Source organism: Mobula hypostoma, chromosome 15 (assembly GCF_963921235.1).
Source record: "Mobula hypostoma chromosome 15, sMobHyp1.1, whole genome shotgun sequence".
Lineage (NCBI taxonomy): Eukaryota > Metazoa > Chordata > Chondrichthyes > Myliobatiformes > Myliobatidae > Mobula > Mobula hypostoma.
Genome location: NC_086111.1, coordinates 50,009,776 through 50,029,144, shown reverse-complemented (window position 1 = coordinate 50,029,144; position 19,369 = coordinate 50,009,776). Strand labels below are relative to the sequence as shown.

Below are 19,369 nucleotides of genomic sequence, written 5' to 3'. Positions count from 1 at the left end.
GCAGAGAGGTGATGTTGAGGCTCTATAAGGTGCTAGTGAGACCTCACTTGAAGTACTCTGGGCAGTTGTGGTCTCCTTATTTAAGAAAGGATGTGCTGACATTGGAGAGGCTACAGAGAAGATTCACTAGAATGATTCCGGGAATGAGAGGGTTAACATATGAGGAACGTTTGTCCGCTCTTGGACTGTATTCCTTGGAGCTTAGAAGAATGAGGGGGGACCTCATAGAAACATTTCGAATGTTAAAAGGCATGGACAGAGTGGATGTGGCAAAGTTGTTTCCCATGATGGGGGAGTCTAGTACGAGAGGGCATGACTTAAGGATTGAAGGGCGCCCATTCAGAACAGAAATGCAAAGAAATTTTTTTAGTCAGAGGGTGGTGAATCTATGGAATTTGTTGCCACAGGCAGCAGTGGAGGCCAAGTCATTGGGTGTATTTAAGGCAGAGATTGATAGGTATCTGAGTAGCCAGGGCATCAAAGGTTATAGTGAGAAGGCGGGGGAGTGGGACTAAATAGGAGAATGGATCAGCTCATGATAAAATGGTGGAGCAGACTCAATGGGCCAAATGGCCTACTTCTGCTCCTTTGTCTTATGGTCTTCCCTGAATTCCCTTGCTTCCACGAGCTTTTTTACCAATCTGTTCATTTTCAAGTTCAAAGCCTTATTGTAAATTATGGAAGTGCCAGTCCTATTTATTGCACCCATTTTGAATTAATCCGGCATATCTCTCTGATGGTTCACAGACTCCAAGCTTTGTAAAGAACCAGCTATATAGCGTCACATAAAATACCTAGGTCTGATGGAATTAAAACTCTTGACTATTTAAGCACACTCTCCAACATTTTTTTTTTAAAAGACAGATTGCAGATTCTTTTCCATTATTGATATTAGATTGACTGGTCTGCAAGTATCAAGTATTGTTATATCATCAGCTTTTGAACATAGCAACCAGCTGCTCGCCATTTCTCTGGCATCATCTCCTCTTCCATGTCGTTTTATTTTATTTATATACTCCCTAATTCCTTGAGTATGACAAAACAATATTTATATTTGGTGCTCTATCCTCAAATAATGTTGTATTTGTCTTCTTTTTAATTATAAGTGTTCTATTAATCTGATGTTCATCAGCAAATTTAACAAAAATGACAACCACTTTCTACAGCAAAATCAGGGACGTTGTCAATATTCTGCTATTTCTCTCCCTACCATAAAAGTAGCTTGCTGCATTAATGTTCACTTGGCTAATTTTGAGCCTATAAGATACATATTTTATGTACGTTAATAGCCTGCTCGTAATTTATATTTGCTATTTTACTGTTTTTATAAACTTACGTTCAACACCTTCTTGTAAGTACAAACATTTGTAGATTTCTTTTACTGTTCTTGAAACTACTTTCAGTTCCTTAAAACTCATTTTTAAAAATCCCACAATTAGCTTGTTTAGGGGACTTGGAGACTTAACATTCCACTTCAGCTGCATTGATTACTATTTTCTTCCTCTTTGCTTTTTTTTTAAAAAAGGATTTGTTTCACCAAACTTACCTTCTCTACCACCGCATTGCTTGACAATTTCATCATTTCAGATTATTCTTAGTCTTTTGCTTCTACTCTTAAACCCAAGTTTGTTGAATTTTGTTGATCTGAACAACACTATTCTTATTTGTCTTATCTATTCTGCTTTCTTATAAAAGTCAGCAATACTTTTGTATGTGCTGGAGACACTTGTGCGCTGAGCCCAGCATATATTTAGACTGTGATGGTCATTGACACAAATGATGCATCTCACTATGTTTTGATGTACATGTGACAAATAAAGCTGAACTTCAAATCTTTGATCTTTATTATTGGATTTCTTTTCTAAAAAGATATTAACTAAATAATCGTACTCAGAAAAATCTATTCCTTCTTTCAAGATTGTTCTTCCATGTTCAAAGAGAACAAGATTTTACTTAATAAAGAAGCCTAAACACTGAAGAAGAAAAATACAAAAAAAAGAAACTGGCTTACCAAGCCTTTAGTCACAGCATAGAAAGACACATTTTTACTGTAACTGACAAAATAATCAGATGTGATATGATGTATTTTTTCTTCCCCAGCAGCAAGCTTTTATGACCCAATAGGCACAGCCTGCAAAGTGGGAGATGATTCAATGAAATTTGTAAAGTGGGATCAGATAATGATTTTATAAGGGAAAAATTGCAAACAGTAAGGAATATGATTTACAGGATATTCTTTCAGGAAGTTGGCACTCACAAAGGGTCAAATTGTCCTCTTTTAGTGGTATATCATTTTATGGCATATCACACATTCTGTAGAGTCACCACCTGATGAGCCAAAACAAGTTTTTTCTTCCTCCAAGAAGTGGGAAGATTTATTACTACAGTGTCTGCAGTGCTATAATAAAAGAAATCATTCTAAATTTACTCAGCAGCTTCCACCTGTTCCTACCATCTGACTTTTGTAGTTCATCACTGTCACAAAACAGCAGCTGAGCATTTTGAAAGTGGTTGATAACAACCATATTACTTCTTTGAGCATGTCAACAGTGGGGGGGTGGGGGTTGCTAAGATCATGAATCAATACTTCTGGATTCCAAAACAAATCACTAAATAACAAGAGTAAAATAGTACCAATGCATGCATTCTTAAATATGAACATGTAATGCTAATTGACATTCCAGTACAGTACAAAGAGACCAATGCATTATCATAAGAAACTATTTCTTATTGAAATATTCAATCAAGCCTCATTAGTACTCTCAGAAAGCAAAACAAAAACACAAAATTCCATAGTTCTACTTTAAACACATTCAGGAGACATCATAAATGTCATGACTAATACTTAACAGACAAGAGAAAATCTGGTCATGTATATCACTGTACATAGGAACTTGCTGTGTGTAAATTTCCTGCATTTTCAACATTACTATAAGTAGTAAATTTCAAAGATCCTTCATTGACTGCAAAGAGTTTTGGTTAAAAGGACCCAATGTCATGAGAAGCATTGAACAAATATGTCCTTTGTTTAAAATAGCACTAGCTCAATTAAGGATTTGCACACAATTTCAAGCCAACGATTTAATAATGACAACTTGCTTGACTGCATCCAGCTAATAAACTTCTTTATACCATTTACTTTATTCCATAAAAATAGGATTGATTACCATTGATTTTCTGCTCATCAGTCTTCTCTGTTCCACAATAGGCAATGGAATGAATGCTTTGCATGGTGTTATTTATGGAGAATATGAGTCTTAGAAATCCAAGTATTAGAATAATTTAGCTAATATAAACGATGTTGTACTTGTAAAAACAATTATTTTGTAAATTTAGTTTGTTATTCTTTAAATTATATCAAATTGTCTTAATGTATCAACGCAACACAACGAGTCCTGATACACCTATTGTTTCTGTAACTGACCTAGTAGACTCATTGTTTCTGTACTTCCTACTAAAGATCCACAAACCTAAATGAACTGGTAGACCTACTGGCTCTGCTCAAGATTTCCAGCATCTGCAGAATCTCGTGTTTATGTCACGTTCTATACCTCACTCTCAGCAATTATAAAACTTCATTCTGCACAGTCCCCTAATATTGACAGCCACATACTGACAAATAAGAACATACTCCTGTAAAGCAGTTTGTCAATTTTCAAATTTTACCGACCATTTGATGGTAGTAAGCCACTAATCAAATGAGAATAGACTTTCAAGTTACAGGAAAATTGATTCATAGATACAAGTGCACACATACAAAAGTAGTTTTCACTTTGATTATTGCATATATCAGACAAGATTAAGTTTCTTGTCAAGTTCAATGAAATGCTTAGACATTACTAAATAACAATTTAAGAATCATGAACTAAATACTTCCAGATGTTGAAGCCCCAGAATGCACAGCTTTGAAAGGAATTTACAAGTAACAGCAAAATTCTCATAGTACAGGTAGTTACAATCAATTATGAACAAATCAAAATTAAGCATAATTACAGAAAACAAAACAATTTCCAAATCTGCTCAGCACTTCCTATATTTTCCTCATTTTCTGCATCTTATCAATAAATCTGCCAACTGGTTGAAAACAAAACTTGGTTTGACTCATTAGATTGAGAATTTGCAAGGTATCATTGACATGTCACAGAACAGTATACCACTGAAGGAGCACAATTTGACCCCGTACTATACCAGCTACCCAAAATCGTATCCAATAAGTCATGTTCCTTGCAAGAGAATGCAGATGCTGGAATCTGGAACAAAAACTGAACTGCTGGAAGAACTAAGAGGAGGCAAAGAGATGGTCAGTGCTTTGGGTCTCTTTCCAAAACCCTGCAATTTTTGCCATACAAAAGGTTATCTAATTCCATTTAAAGATTATTCAATATTCTTCTACCTTCCTTGCAGGCAGAGCATGGCAGATACTTAAAAGTGTAGATATAATTCTGTGCTGCAAGAAGAACTTAGTTTCTAATTCAGAAAAAGATATTATAATGCCTTAAGAGAGCAGACTCCAATCAATGTCAACAAAAATGTGTCCCATATAAATCAATCTTCAGTGTATAATATTCTGATTCATACCCCTAATACAATGAAACAGTACAGTTCAGGTAGCAAATATACAAACCTTTTGACTGTAGCCTATATACAATATTTCGTAAAAACACAAAGATACTACTAGCTAAGTTCCGGGTACCCTACCACACAAAATTTCGAGACATCATTAAACTGAATTTAAAGCACAATTTGATGTTAAGGGTTACAGACTGTTACCATTTCCATTGATATATGCATAAAGTTAGAGTTATCTGACACAATTTATTTGAAAGATTTCATCTTTGATTCTTTGTCAGCTTTATGTATTGATTTATTCATAGTGTTATAAAATTAAGTTATGCAGACAGTCATAGGTATATCTCAATGAGCTGACAACAATATAAATCAGGCTAGCAAAAATAATTTGAAGCTGATGATGATGAAAACACCAACCCAATGTAGATTAAGAAAGAGATGAGAAGGAAAAGAATATTTATTTTAGTTTTGATACAATGGCTGGCTTCTAACTAATCAAAACAAAAACAGAAATGAAAGTGATAAATTTAGGCAAAATAACCACAAAACTTTGATGTTATACATTCGAGAGAATCCATTTGTATTCATTCTAAAGGAATAGACCTTGGGTCAGAACATGTAGCAAATCAAACTGCAACAATTGGTACATCACAAAGAAAATCAAAAGGGAAACGGAAATGGTCAGAGAATTTTAGTTGGATACAAAGGGATAATTAGGAAAATTCCACTAGTCTATGTAATTTATTGTTAATGAAACACATGACCTACTGCCATCAAACTGACAGTGCAAATATGTCCCCCTTCCCACCCCTCCCCATTAAATGCACTCAGGCTATAATGATGTTGCTCACATAATAATCCTCAAAAAAAATGTCCGGGAACATATTCCTGATTCTAATTCAGGCTACACAATTCACTGGAATTTCAAACTATATATTTTTTCTCTGGCTGGCCATCATTTAGTATCTTTAAGGCACCTAAGAATCTTTATTACCAGCAATCTTCCCACATATTGTAGTTATAGTTTTGATCTCAGATATGGTTACAAAAGTTATTTTATCATCTTGAGCAGTGGTGCCAAATGTTGTTTGAAACAAAAGTAAAAAGGAAAACAATGCCAAGAGTTAAGTTTCTAGGAAAATGTCTCAAGAAATACACTAAGGACTGTAACAGTGTCAATTTAAATGAAACAATAGAAACACAGAGACTTGGAGAGTTCTGTGCATAAACATTTAAAAATGACAGAATGCTGATAAAGCTGTTAAAAGAAAGTGGAATCTTTTCCTTAAAAATAGGAAATACTAAAGAAAAACTGTGGAACGCACTTATAAATCAAAGGTTTGGTGTCAACTGGAACTGAAATTCTGGATGCTATACCTGAGCAAGGGCATCCTTGGACTGGGATACCAAGAATCATTTTCAATAGTTCTTCCATCCTCAGAGGAGGCATGATAAAAGAAATGATTTATTGGAGGTCACCAAACAAGCGAAATATGTTAAATGGCGACAAACTTTTCTGCATACGGAAGATTGAGGACTTAAGCAGTATTAGTTACTCTTCTTTTGGGAATTTAATGCAACCATCTTCTTCCACCATGAAATCTTTAGAAGGGGATTTCACAGCATTTGTTCCAAACATCCACCTTCCGTACCCTTTCTTTATACTCTTTCAGGTAGTCCCCCTCCAATGATGCGGTTGCCTCCTCCCACTCCATAAGCTCTTCCCATCACACTGACTGTCCTTCTGACCAACATGAACCTGACTCATCTTTAAACTACCACAGACAGCCTAATTCTCTTCATAGACAATGTCTTGGGTCTTTTCAAAGATAGAACTTCCAATCAGCAACTCTATCACTCTCCTAGTTAGGATTCATCAAGCAGTAATATTTCACCTTTTGCTCAAAGATGCCATACGATACCTAGTTTATCTTGTGAAACAGCTTTTCTGGGACATTTCTGGACAGAACTTGTAACAGTAAGGCTCTTCAACAAAGAACACCAAAGAATTGGCATTTTCAGGAGTAATGATTAAAGAACTCACAGTTTAAATGAAAGCACGAGAGACGGCAGATGCTGGAAATCTACAGCAACACACACAGGTGAGGCAGCATCCATGGAGGGAAATGAACAGTCAATGTTTTGGACTGAGACACTTCATCAGAACCGAAAAGAAAGAGGGCATAAGCCAGAATAAAAGGGTGGAGGAAGGGAGGGAAGGGGGAGGAGCACAAATTGGTGGTTGATAGGTGAATCCAGATGAGAGGGGGAAGGTAGGTACGTAGAGAAGGGGAGGAGTGGAAATGATGGGAGAAGCTGAGAGATGATAGGTGGAAGAGGAAAAAGGCTAAACAGGATAGAATCCAATAGGAGAGGATAGTAGACCATGAGATAAAGTCAAGGAGTGGGGAATAAGAGGGATGCCATCCAATTAGAGTTGCACTTCCTATTCCCACACAGACACGTGCATTATGGCCTCTTTTACCAGTTGAGGCTAGACTCAGATCAGAGAAACAACACCTCATATTCTGTCTTGATAGTATCCAACGTGATATTATCGACATTGATTTCTTTAAAGTCCAGAAGCTACTCCTGTCTGTCTCTTCCACACCTCCGCCCCTTTGGATTTCCTTTATTCCTCAGCCCCCTCACCTTTTCTTTTTCCCCTTCCCTTGCCCTCACAATCTGCCCATAACTCACACCTTCCACCCTCTTAGTCACTTTTATTCGAGCTTCTGCCCTCTTACTTTCCAGTTCTGATGAGTAAGTAGCTCAAATCAAACTGTTGCCTTTATCTTAATGCAGGCTAGATTAGAAAGGACAAAAAAGGCACAAATATTGCAGTATTGAGATATCTTTGACAGCAATATCCAATTTTGTTTAATTGTGAAAATATGAAAAGCCATCACCCAAGGCTTCCTCCCAAGTCACACACATCCTGACTTAATTATGTTACTGCTCTATCATTGCTGGGTTAGACAAACTGAAATAACTAATGAAAATATAAAAATACTAACGTTACCTAGCTTGTCCCAAAATCCAGTCTGATACTAGTGCTAATATACTAGCATTAGTATACTACTAATATACTAGTCTAGTTCAAAAATACCAACACAGAAACTGAAGCTAACATTTCAGTGCAGCTGAGAGGGAGTGTACACAGTGATTGTGCCAACATAAATTGAGACCTGCTTTGCTCCCCTTGTGAATGTAAAGGAGAAGTAGCTCTGGCGATATCTTAGCCAATGTTTCTCTCACAACCAACTGCAAAAACATCAACTATATCAACATAATTGCTACTATTTTAAACAAGTGAAAATCTGCAGATGTTAGATATCCAAGCAACACACACAAAATGCTGGATGAACTCTGCAGGCCAGGCAGCATCAATGGAAAAAGAGTACAGCTGACATTTCGGCAGTTCTGCCAAAGGGTCTCGGCCTGAAACGTTGACTGTATTCATTTCCATAGATACTGCCTGGCCTGCTGAATTCCTCCAGCATTTTGTGTGTGTTGCTTGCTACTATTTTATTCTGGTTTCTGTGATTTTGTATGGCCACAGCATTTCTCAATGGAAAACAGTGACTGCATCTCAAGAGTACACTGCTATGTAAAATATACTTCCTGAAGTAAAGTCTGATGAGTTACCAGTCTTCTGCCATCAAATGTGCTATTAAAATTTCATCAGAAACAGTCTTGTGGAAAAAAATAAGTTAAACAAATATATGCTATTGTTTAAAATATGTGTTTCAAAACAATTTCAACAGTTCTTCATATCAAAAACTAATAATCACAAACGTACTTCTCTTGTCAATAACTTACTTTCTGGACTGCAGGACTTCCACAAAGCTTCCATCTTGCAACAGGATCTTTGCCTTGTGAGCTGAAGATTTCTACAAAGGCTCCTCCCTTTATTTAAAAGAAAATAGTGTTTGTTTTTCAATGTAGTAAAGCATTTGCTCTTAAACTGGGACGCATGACATTACAGGGCAGTCAGGATATCAGTGATTCAGCTAATGACTGCACATTAACCTATCCAACAATTGCTACGGTTAAAAAAAATGTTGCGTGACTAAGGGTTTAATATTTTAGAAAGGCAAAATGGTCAATCACAAAACATTAAAATTTCCACAAAATATAATATATATATATGTTTTTTATTATTTGCTGTGTTGTCTATTCACGCATTTTCCAAAGCTGCAATACCTGATACTCGTTCTTGAACATAATGCACAAAGACAGAAAACCCCGTGTTTCAGGATTACGAACGACCAACTTTTAACGGACTTCCATCAACCTGTCTCCCACTGGGGAACAATTTGCAACTTCAGCCACCATCTTGCACCTGTTGACCATTCATCCAATCAGAGAACGGAATAAAGCTGGTCACTCGGGTCGCGCGAACGCAACCCTTGCGCGTCGTCATGGTGACGCGACGCTGAAACTCGAGCGTTGACCGTTTGTCGTCTGTGCGCATGCGCTCTCCTTGCTGCCCTGAAGCGCGGGAATGCCCTGCCCTTGCTCTGTGTTGCAGCATAGCGACAGTTGGGCAGTGGTGCAATGCAGCCAGCAGCACCATGTAGTTTTAAAGTTGCAGCTTAATAGAATCAAATGTTGTTATTGAAACCTATCAAATGGTGAAAGGCCTTGAAATGGAGAAAGACAGGCAGCCCGATTTGTCACAAATACCTATGAGAGAGAAGCGAGTATTACTCAATTTTTAAATTCATTTAAAGTGGAACTCTCTCCAAGATAGACGTGAAGCACACCGCCTGACCTGTTTTTACAAGATGTTAAATGGTCAACTCGTCATAGACTACCAATCCCACATCAAACCCAAACCTATTAGGAGCAGACGAGGGCACTCAACTCAATCTGAAATATTAACTACCCAGTCAGATGTGTACAGCAATTCATTTTCCCCCACACAATTAAAGCATGGAATAATCTTAATCCTGACACAGTCACACAACCAAACCCAATTAAATTTAAGGTGTCTTTTCTTCTTCAAAAATCTCCTTCTTAAACCCACCCTCTGCCACCTCCAGTTTAAATTCCATACGGAATATTTTGGAGGATCAAGAACCAAGAACCAAAAACCAAAACAGAGCAGATGTGGAGAGAATACTTCCTATGGTGGGAGAGTCTAAGACCAGAGGGCACAGAATCAGAAGAGAGGGGCATCCTTTTAGAACGGAGATGAGGAGGAATTCTTTAGCCAGAGAGTGATAAATGTGCAATTCTTTGCCACAGGCAGCTGTGGAGGCCAAGTCTTTGTGCAGGGGTTGATAGATTCTTGATTGGTCAGGGCATGAAGGGATATGGGAAGAAAGTCAGGAGACTGGGGCTGAGAGGAAAATTGGATCAGCCACGATGAAATGGCAGAGCAGACTGGATGGGCCAAATAGCCTAATTCTTCTCCTATATCTTATAGTTTTACAACCAAAACGGTGGGCATAAAGCTGCATTCCAGCAAATTATAAATAATTATTCTGCAATACTGAAGGACTGCTGCTTTGTAAGAAGCGTAGTCTTTCCAAAGAGATGGAGCCATAGCTTTATAAAGCACGGAAACATGCCCTTGAGCCCAGCTTATCGAGTTCAAGTTTAATTATCCAATCATACATGAACACAGCCAAACAAAACTGTGTTCCTCCAGGGCCAGCACAAGGCACAGATAGCAAGTAAGCATACAGACACACAAACATAGTCCAAGTCCCTGAGCGGCCTTATCCTGTAAATTGATGGAGCATGGGTGTTATCAGCAAGAACAAGCAGTTTTCAGCAGTCCACAGACAACTATAATCACGCACACAATCCAGCTTGTCATTCCACCAATTGAACACCGCCTCCAGTGACTCCTCTCCTCAATTGCTGCAACAGGCAAGCCCACGTCTAGAGGCTTAGTTCTCACTACAACCGAAGCCACGCAGCTCCCCTGCCATCTGTCTCACCAATGCACAAGAGAACTTGCAGCATTTTATATTACCAATGTTCAACAGGGTCTTGCAATCACAAGAGAAATGGTCAAGACAATTACTTGCTGTTAGACTGAACAATGTCTTCACACACCGACTTTGATGACTTCCTGTTGCAGACAGTAACACAGTACGCACCAAGTCCAGCTCTTCCACTAACAACTAGTTTCCTGATGGGTTAGGCTTGCAATACCTGAAGTTCTTACTGCCTAGCATTATCTTGCAATTGTAAAAACAAATGTTTAGAAAAGGCAAAAATATATTTGATTGGCCCCTGAGAGGACGCTGCATCCAAACACATCATAATCTGACCGGAAGACTGGAATGCCATCTATAATAATCTTGATTTCCAGCACATCTATGCTGTAGCCTTTTATTGCTTATCTAATTCTTAAATATTATGGGATTATCTGCCTGTCCCCCACACACTCAATGCACTGCAAGTTTCAATCACCAGCTGGGTGAAACTAATTCTTCTTTAAATATCCTCTTAATGGTAAGACTCAAGCAAGTACTGAGGGGCAGAGAGATCTGTTGTGAAACATGTCCAAGGATGCAACAACGTAGGAAGATAAGGTGGATATAAAGTCATCCAGTAGTCCAGATGAAAGGTCTTGAACAGAAACTTGAGCTGTCCATTTCTCTCTACAGATGCTGTCTGACTTGGCTCTGTTTCTCCAACAGCTCGTTCTTTGCTCCAGATTTCAGCATCTGCACTCTTTTGTCCTTATTACCCAGAACAGAATACAAAAGCAGGAAGATAGTAAAACATTAGCTTGTCCACAGCTGGAATACTGTGTGCAGTTCTGGTTACCATACTGTAGAAATTCTACAAAGTCATGATGGCACTAAACGGCAACTCCTTTGCTTGCATCTTCAGAAACAGCTCTATTTCTATCTATTTCTCCCCCTTTCAAGTTTCTTTTGAAGACCTTGACCTGCAGTTACACTTTGACTTCGGTTCTTTGCAGGAATGGGCCCTGCTCTCAGGATCTCATAACCGGCCATTTTTTGATATCCCAAGGACGTGGCCTAGAAGACTAGCAGGCCTTCAGGGTTCTGGATTTTCGTGGCTCTGAATATGTGCTGATTTTAAGCCGGTGCCCCTGACTGAGATGTCGCGGGAGAACATGGAACATCAGGAGCACCGGGTTAGCTGCTGTGGGTTGTGCGTCTGAAGTGCTGGCCTTTCTGGGGCTCTCTCTGGGCGCAGAGCTCGGAAAAGGTGACGCAACAGACTATTAACATCGTAAATCAGCGAGTTGTTTGATCTGTCTCCCCTCTCACTGTGAAACGGGGAGACATTATTAGGGAGAGAGAGAGCCTGTGGTATGTCGGATTACTGGGTGAACAAATGGTCTTTGGGGTACTGCAAGTCTGTGTCTTTATTGACGCTTGCTGCACAGTTGAGAGTTTGATGGAGGGCACTGATGCTTTTTGCTGGTGGGGGGGAGGGGTCGTTGCCTTGATGCTGCTTGTGCATGGGAGGGGGGAGCTGGGAAGGGAGCTTTGGGGTTATAACATTTAACTGTCATTCATTCTTTGGGGCACTCCTCTGTTTTCATGGATGTTTGTGAAGAAAAAGAATTTCAGGATGTATATTATGTACATTTCTCTGACATTAAAGGTACCTATTGAAAGAATGTTATTGCACTAAAAACGGCGCAGGGGAGACTCACCAGGTTGTTGCTGGGACGGGAGCATTTCAGACATTGGATAAGCTGAGTTTGTTTTCTTTGGAGTGGAGAAAGCTGATGGGAAGTGGAGGTGCATAATCATGGTATAGTAAACAATGAGATTCTTAAAACATGCAACATAGAGTGCATAACCGCAAATCCTGATGAAGGGTCTTGCCCCAAAATGTCGACTGTTTTAATTTCCACAGAGACTCCCTGACCTGCTGAGTTCCTCCAGTATTTTGTATGTGTTACAAAAAGTTGGCGGTGCCTGGAGGTTTATGGCAGGGAGTTTCTCCCTTTTGCCGCCTGCTATCGGGGACTCGGGAGTCAATCGACTCGGGGACTTTTGAGACTTTATTTACTATGCCCATGGTTTGTTCTTCATCAAATTATGGTATTGCTTTGCACTGCTGTAACTATATGTTATAATTATGTGGTTTTGTCGGTGTTAGTCTTTGGTTTGTCCTGTTTTCTGTGATATCACTCCGGAGAAACATTATATCATTTCTTAATGCATGTATGAATTTCTAAGTGCCAATAAAAAGAGGACTGAGTGTTCTCATAATCTATTGATGCACAGGTGGTTGGTGAGAAACATTTTTCCCCCTTAGCAGATCGAGGTTACAGATTTAAGGTAAGAGGTAGTCCTATAGCGTGAAAATATCCCACTGAGCCTATACAGACCTATATAGATGATTCCCATTTCCAAGCACACAGTCCACAGCCTTCTTTGACAGGCCTCTCAATCCTACTTCAATATAGTGAGAATACCAGTTTCTACCACACCATTAGGCAGTATATTCCAAATTTCAACGACCCACTGGATAAGAAAAATATCTTCCTTTAATCCACTCTTCAAAGGAAATATTGTTAATATCTTAGGTTAATGACTTCAGCAGTGCAGCTTGTACTCTTATAAAAATTGCATCAATAACAATTTAATTCTTGATCTAAAAATCCAGATAACAGTGGAAACAAAATCATTGAATAAGGTTAGGACTGAGGTAGGGTTTTTTTTTGACTATAGAAAGAAAATGGTGCCTAGCCATGATATTATTGAATAGTGGAGCAGGCTGAAAAAGCAATATATGTTTCATAATGTACTGGGTGCCTGGAAGTAGCTGATAGACCAAAATGATTATCCACTTAGCTGCCAGAGCCAGGACTTCAACTACCATTACAAATGTCTGGATTTTGGACTCACTAAAAATGCTGTGCTCCATTTCTTAAAACTTTATCATTTTCTAATCCTATAATACCACTTCAGGATACGGGCCAGCCATTTGTGAAATAAAAAAAGCTGTGCGGATTCCTTTTCAAAGTTTTCCATATTGCAAAGTTATTGGTGCCTTGTTAATCACTGAGAATTGCAAAGCATTACTCAACCTTTCAAGGAGCTAGTCCAATGAAGGAACTGTATATAAACTGTTACTACACTTAAGCCTCTAGTGTGCCACGTGAAATATCAGACATCACAGCAATGCCCAAGATTAAACATGAAAAATGTCTTATGATTGCTAGTTTCCTTTTATATAAAATGTTCTATTAATTGTGTAGAATTATAAAGGTCGACCTTCACTAATCCGACTACCTGTAATCTGGTCCCTTCCATAATCCGGCACTCCTCAGGTCCCAATGGTGCCGGATTAATGAAGGTCAACCTGTATTAAACTATGTCCTCAACAAAGTATTCAACAGCTGATAACCTTCATTTCAATAAATTATTAAATTTATGATCAATTTACTGTGCTGTAACATAATTCATGATTTGTTACTACTTCATTCTAATTCCGTTTCAGGTATTTTGTATTTGGACCTGTAATCTAACTCAATTTTGCCATTCTGTAACACAGGTTGATTTAATTTCCATTTAGGGATTTTTATGTGTCTCAGACTTAACTAAGGTGCAAATTACATTTTACTCAAACAGAAGTTAGAGGGAAAATAATGATAAGCTTACAAAAACACATTTTAAGTGAGTTAAAAATCCAGAAAATTGTAATACTAGTTAAAGATGTGGTTCTTAGCTAAGTGGATGTGCTTGCATGATAATCATCTTGGTCAATCAGTTGCCACCACACACTGAATACAATGTGAAACAGAATGGGTTTTTTTATGAAAGGGTTGCTTGGTGTAAGGGTATGCAATACTTTGACCAAAAACAGAATTGAACCTGCCTAGTTGTAGGGAGAAGGAAACCAGCGTGACAGAATAAATAGTAAAGAGGTTATGGAGACAGATCTTAAGATTTCAGACAAAGTTAGGAATCAAAAGATTGGGCATGGTGCAACTAATGTTCTGAGCTATGTATATTTCAATTCAAGAAGTATTGTGGGAAAGGCAGATGAGCTCAGGGCATGGAATTATGAAATTGTAGGCATTAGCGAGACTTGGTTGCAGGAAGGGCAGGACTGGCCGCTCAATATTCTGGGGTTCCACTGTTTTAGTTGCGACAGAGTGCAATGCATTAAAGGAGGAGAGGTATCATTACTAGTCAGAGAAAGTGCTCAGTCAGGACAGACTGAAGAGCTCACCTAGTGAGGCTTTATGGGTGGAACTGAGAAATAAGAAAGGAATGACCAGGTTAGTGGGATTATATTAAAGACCACCCAACAGTTCACGGGATTTAGAGGAACAAGTTAGTAGAGAGATCGCAGATAGTTGCAAGAAACATAAAGTTGTTATAGTAGGTGATTTTAACTTTCCACATATTGACTGGGAATCCCAAACTGTAAAAGGATTAGATGGTACAGACATTGTCAGATGTGTTCAGGAAAGTTTTCTCAATCCCAGTGAGAAATATATGCGATACTTGATCTCCTATTAGGGAATGAGACAGGTCAAGTGACAGAAGATTGTGTCGGGGAATACTTCGCACCTAGTGATCATAATGCCATTAGTTTCAAAATAAATATGCAAAAGGATAGGTCTGGTCCGCAGGCTGAGATTTTAAATTGGAGGAAGGCTGATTTTCATGGTATCAGAAAGGATTAGACAAGTGTTGATTGAGACTGGATGATTTCTGGCAATAGTGTACTTGGTAAGTGGGAAGCCTTCCAAAGTGGCATTTAGGGAGTGCAAAGCTTCTACAGTGTGTGCCCGTCAGAATAAAAGGCAAAGATAATAGGGTTAGGGAACGCAAACAACAGGAATTCTGCAGATGCTGGAAATTCAAGCAACACACATCAAAGTTGCTGGTGAACGCAGCAGGCCAAGCAGCATCTATAGGAAGAGGCGCAGTCGACGTTTCAGGCCGAGACCCTTCGTCAGGACTAACTGAAGGAAGAGTGAGTAAGGGATTTGAAAGCTGGAGGGGGAGGGGGAGATGCAAAATGATAGGAGAAGACAGGAGGGGGAGGGATAGAGCCGAGAGCTGGACAGGTGATAGGCAAAAGGGGATACGAGAGGATCATGGGACAGGAGGTCCGGGAAGAAAGACGGGGGGGGGGTGACCCAGAGGATGGGCAAGAGGTATATTCAGAGGGACAGAGGGAGAAAAAGGAGAGTGAGAGAAAGAATGTGTGCATAAAAATGAGTAACAGATGGGGTACGAGGGGGAGGTGGGGCCTAGCGGAAGTTAGAGAAGTCAATGTTCATGCCATCAGGTTGGAGGCTACCCAGACGGAATATAAGGTGTTGTTCCTCCAACCTGAGTGTGGCTTCATCTTTACAGTAGAGGAGGCCGTGGATAGACATGTCAGAATGGGAATGGGATGTGGAATTAAAATGTGTGGCCACTGGGAGATCCTGCTTTCTCTGGCGGACAGAGCGTAGATGTTCAGCAAAGCGGTCTCCCAGTCTGCGTCGGGTCTCACCAATATATAAAAGGCCACATCGGGAGCACCGGACGCAGTATATCACCCCAGTCGACTCACAGGTGAAGTGATGCCTCACCTGGAAGGACTGTCTGGGGCCCTGAATGGTGGTAAGGGAGGAAGTGTAAAGGCATGTGTAGCACTTGTTCCGCTTACACGGATAAGTGCCAGGAGGGAGATCAGTGGGGAGGGATGGGGGGGACAAATGGACAAGGGAGTTGTGTAGGGAGCGATCCCTGCGGAATGCAGAGAGAGGGGGGGAGGGAAAGATGTGCTTAGTGGTGGGATCCCGTTGGAGGTGGCGGAAGTTACGGAGAATTATATGTTGGACCCGGAGGCTGGTGGGGTGGTAGGTGAGGACCAGGGGAACCCTATTCCTAGTTGGGTGGTGGGAGGATGGAGTGAGAGCAGATGTACGTGAAATGGGGGAGATGCGTTTAAGAGCAGAGTTGATAGTGGAGGAAGGGAAGCCCCTTTCTTTAAAAAATGAAGACATCTCCCTCGTCCTAGAATGAAAAGCCTCATCCTGAGAGCAGATGCGACGGAGACGGAGGAATTGCGAGAAGGGGATGGTGTATTTGCAAGAGACAGGGCGAGAAGAGGAATAGTCCAGATAGCTGTGAGAGTCAGTAGGCTTATAGTAGACATCAGTGGATAAGCTGTCTCCAGAGACAGAGACAGAAAGATCTAGAAAGGGGAGGGAGGTGTCGGAAATGGACCAGGTAAACTTGAGGGCAGGGTGAAAGTTGGAGGCAAAGTTAATAAAGTCAACGTGTTCTGCATGCGTGCAGGAAGCAGCGCCAATGCAGTCGTCGATGTAGCGAAGGAAAAGTGGGGGACAGATACCAGAATAGGCACGGAACATAGATTGTTCCACAAACCCAACAAAAAGGCAGGCATAGCTAGGACCCATACGGGTGCCCATAGCTACACCTTTAGTTTGGAGGAAATGGGAGGAGCAAAAGGAGAAATTATTAAGAGTAAGGACTAATTCTGCTAGGGTTAGGGAACCTTGGTTTTCAAAAGATATTGAGACCCTGCTTAAGGAAAAAAAGGAGGTGCATTGCAGGTATAGGCAGGCAGGAACAAATGAGGTGCTTATGGAGTATAAGAAATGAAAGAGAACATTTAAGAAAGAAATCAGGAGGGCTAAAAGAAGACGTGACTTTGCCTTAGCAGACAAGGTGAAGGAGAATCCCAAGGGATTCTACATCTATGTTAAGAACAAAAGGATTGCAAAGGACAAAATTGGTTCACTGGAAGATCAGAAGGATAATCTGTAAATTGAGGCAAAAGAGATGGGGGGGGAGATCTTAAATGGATTTTTTTGTATCTGTATTTACTTGGGAGAAGGACACAGGATCTATAGAAGTGAAGGAAAGCAGCAGTGACGTCATGGACCCTATACAGATTACAGAGGAGGAAGTGTTTGCTGTCTTTAGGGAAGTTGGAGTGGATAAGTCCCCAAGGTCTGACAAGATGTTCCCTCAGACCCAATGGGAGGCACGTGCAGAAATTGCAGAGGCCTTAGCAGAGATATTTGATTCATCCTTAGCAACCAGTGAGATGCTGGAGCATTATAAGACAACTAGTGTTGTTCCACTGTTTAAGAAAGGTTCTAAAAACAAACCAGGAATTTATAGGCTGGTGAGCCAATACTATCAGTAGTGGAAAAGTTATTAGGAGATATTCTAAGGGACTGAATATATGAGTATTTGGATACAGGGACCGATTAGGAATGGTCAGCATGCTTTGTTCTTGGTAGGTCTTATCTAAACAATCTTATAGAAATTTTCAAGGAAGCTCCTTGGAAAGTTGATGAAGGAAAGGCAGTGGATGTTGTCTACATGGACTTTAGTAAGATATTTGACAAGGTCCCATATGGGAGACTGGCCAGGAAGGTTCAGTTGCTCAGCATTCAAGATCAGTTAATAAATTGGATTAGACATCAGCTTTGTAGGAGAAGCTGGAGAATGGTAGTAAATGGTTGCCTCTCTGACTGGAGGCCTGTGACTAGAGAAGAGCCGCAGAGATCGGTGCTGGGTCTGTTATTGTTTTTCATCTATATTAATGATCCAGATGATAATATGGTTAACTGGATCAGCAAATTTGTGGATGACACCAAGATTGTGGGTGTAGTAGACACCGAGGAAGACTATAAGAGCTTACAGCAAGATCTGGACCAGCTGGAAAAATGGGCTGAAAAGTGGCAGATCAAATTTTATATAGACGAGTAGAAGGCATTGCACCTCGGTAGGACCAATGGGTGTAGGTCTAACACAATGAGTGGTAGGAGGAGTGCAGTAGAACAAAGGGATCTGGGAATACAGGTCAATAATTCATTGAAAGTGGTGTCACAGGTAGATAGGGTCATAAGGAAACCTTTTGGCATATTGGCCTTCACAAATCAAAATATTGAGCGCCAGGAGATGGGATATTATGTTGAAGTTGTATACGACATTGGTGAGGCCTAATTTGGAGTATTGTGTGAAGTTTTGGTCACCTACCTACAGGAAAGATGCAAGTAAAATTGAAAGAGTACCGAGAAAATTTATGAGGCTGTTGCCAGGACTGGAGAATCCAAGTTATAAGGAAAGATTGAATAGGTTAGGACTTTATACTTTGGAACATAGAAAATTGAGGGGAGATTTGACAGAGGTATACACAATTATGAGGGTTATAGCTAGGGTAAATGCAAACAGGCTCTTTCCTCTGAGGTTGGGTAGGACTACAACTAGCAGTCATGGGTTAAGGGTGAAAGGTGAAAAGTTTAAGGGAAACATGAGGGGAAACATCTTCACTCAGAGGGTCATGAGAGTGTGGAAGAAGCTGGCAGTGTAAGTGGTGCATGTGAGCTCGATTTCAACATTTAACAGAAGTTCGGATAGGTACTGTACATGGATGACAGGGGTATGGAGGGCTATTGGCCGGGTGCTGGTCGATGGGAGTAGGCAATGTAAATGGTTCAGCACAGACTGGATGGGCAGAATAGCCTGTTTCTGTGCTGTACCTTTCTATGACTCTATGATGGAATGACCACACCCCCACTAACATTCTATCACATTCTTGAACAACAATATATTCTTACGGGTTGTTTAAAGTCGCTCCGTCGAGAACTTAATGGATTTTTCTAACAATCTGCAGCACATCCTCTTCATGTACAGTTACAACTGCTGCTTTGCAATTTAATTTTGTTGGTGGTTAATGTACACAATTTTCTCTTAAAAGTGAAAGAACACATGTTATGGGACCATGAGTGATAGAAACATATTCATCATGTCAGTTCATGTTCTTGATGATGACAAGATGAAGTTTTCCTTCAGGTCAT

The 19,369-nt window shown here is 40.0% G+C and overlaps 1 protein-coding gene across 8 annotated transcripts in view; it reads right to left on the bottom strand.

Annotated features, from left to right (window-relative positions):
- cfap20dc (CFAP20 domain containing) overlaps window positions 1–8,910 on the bottom strand; it is a 488,877-nt gene extending 479,967 nt beyond the window's left edge. For 7 of the 8 annotated variants that reach the window (XR_010020441.1, XR_010020442.1, XM_063067989.1 and 4 more), the window contains exons 1-2: window positions 8,776–8,910; window positions 8,392–8,478 (exon numbers count right to left, since the gene is read on the bottom strand). Coding sequence is in view for 5 of the 8 variants with exons in the window: in XM_063067989.1 (XP_062924059.1) it covers window positions 8,392–8,478; window positions 8,776–8,796 (108 nt within the window). In the remaining 3 variants the exon portion in view is untranslated. Of the gene's footprint in view, window positions 1–8,391; window positions 8,479–8,775 lie in introns of those variants that run through there. The other variant, XM_063067991.1, reaches the window with a different exon arrangement.
- Window positions 8,911–19,369: the final 10,459 nt, after the last annotated feature.